The sequence below is a fragment of the Bos indicus genome, chromosome 18 (assembly GCF_029378745.1).
Source record: "Bos indicus isolate NIAB-ARS_2022 breed Sahiwal x Tharparkar chromosome 18, NIAB-ARS_B.indTharparkar_mat_pri_1.0, whole genome shotgun sequence".
Taxonomy (NCBI): domain Eukaryota; kingdom Metazoa; phylum Chordata; class Mammalia; order Artiodactyla; family Bovidae; genus Bos; species Bos indicus.
The window spans coordinates 15,357,724-15,363,286 of record NC_091777.1 but is presented as its reverse complement, the minus strand read 5'-3'; the positions used below and the strand labels follow the sequence as shown (position 1 = coordinate 15,363,286).

The 5,563-nt window shown below is 47.6% G+C and overlaps 1 protein-coding gene across 1 annotated transcript; it reads left to right on the top strand.

Annotated features, from left to right (window-relative positions):
* The first annotated feature begins 625 nt into the window (after positions 1-625).
* On the top strand, positions 626-2,257 carry CENPBD1 (Putative CENPB DNA-binding domain-containing protein 1). Its single transcript, XM_019979530.2, has one exon. The coding sequence runs from the start codon at positions 626-628 to the stop codon at positions 2,255-2,257; it is 1,632 nt and encodes a 543-aa protein (XP_019835089.2).
* The last annotated feature ends 3,306 nt before the right edge of the window (positions 2,258-5,563 follow it).

The following is a 5,563-nucleotide window of genomic DNA, read 5'->3' as shown; positions in this document are numbered from 1 at the left end:
CGCAGTGCAGCGGCGAGTAGGTCATAGGGCACCACACCTCCAGCGGACCTCGGGGTCTCGCGCATGCGCGGTGAGGCCAAGGCGCCTAGGTGGGGACCTTGCCTCAGGTGTCTACTGTCGGACCTGACTCGGATCTGAACGTTTGCGCCACCTGCACTACGGTGGCAGACGCGGGCAAGGTGCTGAGGAGACATCCTTTAGACTTACTTTAAATCTGGAGTCCTCCTTGGGAAGCGGCGTACACCACCCCGCCTGTCCGCCGACTCCTTGTGGTCCAGGTACAGCGCTGGGAACCGGTTCCCGAGGAACCGAAGATCCCGGGCGGCGTGTGCTGTGCGGTATTACCGCCCCTCACGGAGCTTTGTTTCTGCTTCAGGGAAACCCAGTCCTGCTGTCCAGGGATTAGGCCGCTCTGATTGACTCCCTGGAACCCAGAAGGAACCGGCCCTGTCCTGGGCTGTATCGTGGGCCGGCCTGTGCTGAGCCGGTCACGTCCCCGGTGTAGTCATCCTGCGCCTCCGGGAAGCCCCAGTTTCTCTTCCCCAAATTCTGCGAAGGGGCATGGAGTAACCACAGGCTTTCTCGCCCCTGAGACTGCTGTGGTTAGTACACACCGGCGGCAAAGATGCCTGGGAAAAGGTCCCTAAACGCCGCAGTCATCCGGAGTGCCAAAAGGGAAAGGAAAGCAATCACTCTCGACGTGAAGTTAGAAGTGTTAAGACGTTTTGAAGTGGGTGAGAAGCTCAGCCAGATCGCAAAGGCCTTAGGCCTTGCTGCCTCTACGGTGGCAACCATCAGAGATAATAAAGACAAAATCAAAGCGAGTTCACAAATAGCCACTCCTTTGAGAGCCTCCCGGTTGACTCGCCGCCGAAGTGCAGTCATGGAGACCATGGAGCGGTTGTTGTGCGTGTGGCTTGAAGACCAGAGCCAGCGAAACGTGCCCCTGAGTGTCACCGTTATTCAGAAGAAGGCCAAGAGTTTGTTTGATGACTTACAGCGTGAGCAAGGTGAAAGCTCTCAAACAGAAAAGTTTACTGCAAGTAAAGGGTGGTTTGTGAGATTCAAGGAACGCCACTGTTTGCCCCACTTCAAAATGAACATCTCAGCTCCTGCCAAGAAGGATGAATATCCAGAAATACTGAAGAGCATCATTCAGGAAGGTGAGTACACCCCCCAGCAAGTTTTTAATGTGGATGAGACAGGTCTTTATTGGAAAAGAATGCCTGAAAGAATGTTTCTTTCAGTAGAAGAGAGAGCTGAGCCAGGATTTAAATCATCCAAAGATCGCTTGATGCTGCTTCTTGGTGGCAACGCAGCTGGGGACTTCAAATTGAAACCCCTATTGGTGTACCACTCAGAAAACCCCAAGGCTCTGAAGGGGTACTCCAAGCCCAATCTGCCCGTGATTTGGCGCTCAAGCAGAAAGGCCTGGGCAACCAGGAGCATCTTTCATGAATGGTTCACATATTTTTTTTGCCCTGCCATTGAGAAATACTGTGCCCAAAACAACCTGACCAACAAAGCCCTGCTCATCTTAGACAAGGCACCATGCCACCCAGTCAATCTGAACGATCTGTCTGATACTGTAAGAGTGGAGTATCTTCATGACAGCACAGCTGACTCGATCCAGCCCATGGGTCAAGGTGTAACCTCTGCCTTCAGAGCTCATTACCTGAGAAGGACTTTTGAGCACATCCTAGAAGCAACAGATGGGGAGGATACAGCAGAGATCAGGGAGTTCTGGAGAAACTACAGCATTGTGGACGCTGTGGACAACATCGCAGTAGCCTGGGGGGAGCTCAGACCAGCAACAATGAACAGTGTGTGGAAGAAGATTTGGCCTGAGTGTGTTCAGTTCCAGAGTGCTTCCCAAACAGATGGCATTGCACAGCTTCAACAAAATATTGTGATCCTTGCCAAGAGTGTGGCTGTTGGAGAGGTGGGAGAAGCTGATGTGGACCAGCTGCTGCAGTCCCATGAGGAGGGTCTCTCAAATGAGGAGCTGATGCAGCTGGAGCAGGAGCCCGCAGGAGAGGAAGAGGAGGGTGAAGAGGCTGCCCCTGCCCTGCGCCAACTAACCACACGGGAGCTGTCAGCAGCCTTCTCACATTTTGAGGCTGGCTTGCAGGTCCTTACCAGTAACAGCCCTGATGCTGCGTGGAAACTGCAAGTTTCAAGAGCAATCAATGATGCAATAAGCTGCTACAGGGAGCTGTACAGTGAGAAAGAGCGGTGCTCCAAACAGCTCTCCTAGGTGACCTCAGTGCACAACACACTCCACGGCAGGAAGACCAGACACAACAGGGCAACCTCCTGGGTGACGCCTGGCCAAGTCTTGGCCTCCAGATGTTTAACATCCTTGGAAACCCTGCTTCTGGAGTACATTCATTTTGACACTAAAGAACATCACATCTTGTTACTGAAATTGTGCTTAAATATGTGCTTTAAGAAGATTGAAAGAAAAATCCAGGAAAAGTTATTTAAAACACACAATGAGACCAGCCCTGCTAGACATTGAAACACACTATAAAACCTCTGATTGAATCAAGGAGGTACTCAAACGTGTAGAATACAATAGAAAGTCCAGAAGTAGATACAGATAGGTTGTTTTTTTTTTTAATAGTGCAGGACAGCTAGATAAAATTTGGCAAAAGCTAATTAGTTCACACCTCACAGCATACACAGAAATAAACAGATGAGGGATTTGAATCTAAAAGCTGAAACAATACAAGTGCTACACAACCCACGGATATATGCCTCTTCCCCATGGGTGGTCAGAAAGATCTTCTGTAACTCAAAGTCCAGGTGAAATTTAAGATTAATCAATTTGATGATATGAAAATGTAATAAAACTTTTCCAAGAGGATAAAAGAGGACAAACAGAGTCAAAGGCAAATGATACACTGGAAGAAAATTTCTCACAGATAATGAGTTAATATCTCTGATATGTGAAGAACTCATAAATATTGAGAAGAAAATACCAAAAACCCCATGGAAAAGTAGGCAAAAGATATAATTCATAAGCAGGTAAATTAGTGCTTCAAACATAAGAGAAGTGCAGATGAAACAACACTCATACCATTTCTCATTATTCAGATCAGCAATAATCAAAAGTATGGCTACATACTCCACTGGTTAGGCTGTGGGGTCAGAGGCACCCTCATTCACTGCTGGTTCTAACACAAACTTGTACATCCCTTACAGAAGAGTATCAAGCACTAATACAAAATATATTTATTTTGATTTAACAATCCCACTTTTAGGAGGATACACTTCCAACAAAAGAAAATACAGATGCATGGATTTTGTTGCAGCCTTGTTTGTAACTTCAAAACCTAGGAAATAGCCTGAAGAGTCTCATGTAAAAAGTCAAATATGAAATGGCGCTTGTACACAACGGAGAGTTAGACAGTTGTAAGTGATGATAACTACAATAATAAGAGAACAAGGAAGAACTCAACTGATGTGGAGTGGTTTCCAGGATATATTATTAATAGAAAAAAAGCAACATCAGGAGTAGAGTATGCTACCTTTTGTGGAAGAAAGACAGGGAATAAGAAAATATGCATACATCATACTCATTTGTACAATAAGAAACAAAGGTGGGAGAAATCAGACTAAAGAGATTGGTTCCAGAGGTGGGAGGAGATATAACTTTTGTACCTTTTATGAAGTTCTGACTTTGGGGACCATGTTAATATACTGTACAAACAAAAGTAAACAAGGATGGGGAAGTAAAGCAGTGGACTACCTGAACGGAACCGTATTTCACAGGAACTGCACACCCACAATGAAGAAGCAAAAGCAAGTACTTTTTGACTGTATGCCCTCGGGCTATAGACAAATATTAAAGGCTCGTGAGTAGCCTTGTTTCTCACCAGCGTAAGTGAGCAGTCCCAAAGGTGCTTTCTGTGTACTGTCGGACTGAGCAAATAAGTGTATTCTGGATAAGGGAGCCAGCTTTCTCACTGTCGAGCAAGGAAATAATAAACATGAAAAAGGGAAAGAATGACTTGTGTTGTTTTGAAATTGGAAGTTTCACTGTGAACTCATGGTTTTTAATGTTTATAGACCAAAAAAGAAATAGATAAGGAGTACTATTTCCACACTACTGAAAGGACCTCTGGGCAGTGATCAGCCCAAAAGTGAGCACACCCAACTATCACATCCGTCCTCCACCAGAAGGTCCCAGGGCTCCTTGGAGAGATGACTGGTGTCAGGGCTGGGACTGGGGCAATTACTAACTAAGCCTGGAACACTTTCCTGTGCTGGAAAGTAAGAAAGTGCCTAAAGAGTGCCAGGAAGATGTCAGTCAGCTGGGCCAAGTGGACCAGAGCGTTTTGAGCAGGATAGATGACAAATTGGACCCACCCACCACTTTGGTGGGTGGAAAATCCCACCAAAAGGGCAAAGCCCGAGTCCAGTCAGAAAAACCCACACTGAAGGAAAGTCTTCAGAATAATTTGTCTGTGATTTTCTGTGTCAGAGTCCTGAACCCTTCCAGATTAAAGGCTAAAATGACATGGCAACTAAGTGGCTGAATTTGAACACGGCTTGCTGTAGGCTTTACGGCCGGCATCCACGTGAGCATCCTGATGTCATGGCCACACCATAGCTGTGGGAGGCATATCCTTGCTGGGGTAACACAGGAGCACTTAGAGGCAAAGGGGCACCATCTGCAACTTCCACCAGATGGTTCAAAAGAAAGTGTGTGGAGAAAGAGTAAGGCAAATGGGGAAAATGTTAACATTCACGGAATCCAGGAGATGGGTACCTGGGAATGTGTTTGCAGCACTTCTGTAAACCTACAGCTGTTAAAAGTTTAAGAAAAACTCATCCTCGTACCTGAAGTGGGTGGGTGGAGACCGCATGCTCCCTCTGACACAAAGTGTGGCTTTAGTTGTTTGAAGTGGAGGTGCTAGCGTGGGCCCACAGACAGCCCACACACACCCTTCCCCCACCCCTTTGCCGCACACTCCTGATGTTTCTTTGAGATCATCCTCAAAACCAGAGGTCGTATCTCCAGAGAGAAATGTACATACACAGAGGTTGGAATGTCATTTGGGAGGGGGTCTTGGGTTCTCCTGAGCTCCAAGGGCCCTTTCAGTGAGTCAAACTTGAAGACCAGAAGTGCTTCTGGGAGCTAGACCTGGGACCGGCACTGCCTGCATTGAGTTAACGTGACAGTCTTCCCTCTGGGAGGACTCAGGAGAGAGGACATAGGTTCTGTTACAGAGCCAGACTGGGCTCAGCACTTCCTGGAACCCAAACAACCCCAGAGGGTGCTTTAGTGCAGCCTACAGAGGAGGTGTCAGCACACTGAGGCCAAGGTCAGGTGCCCCATTTACACCTGACCCTGTGGGAGGGGCCTGTGGGCTCTGACTAACCCTGCAGCAAACCCCGCCCTATCCCCAGCACCCAGCCCATACGGCTCTCCTGGGAGGCCTGGCCATACTAACTGGTTCCTCTGGGTTCTGGCTACTGTGACGTGGTCTCAGAAAGACCTACACATGATTCTGTTTAAAGAATCTGTCACCCAGAAGGGGGAGGAGGAGAAGAC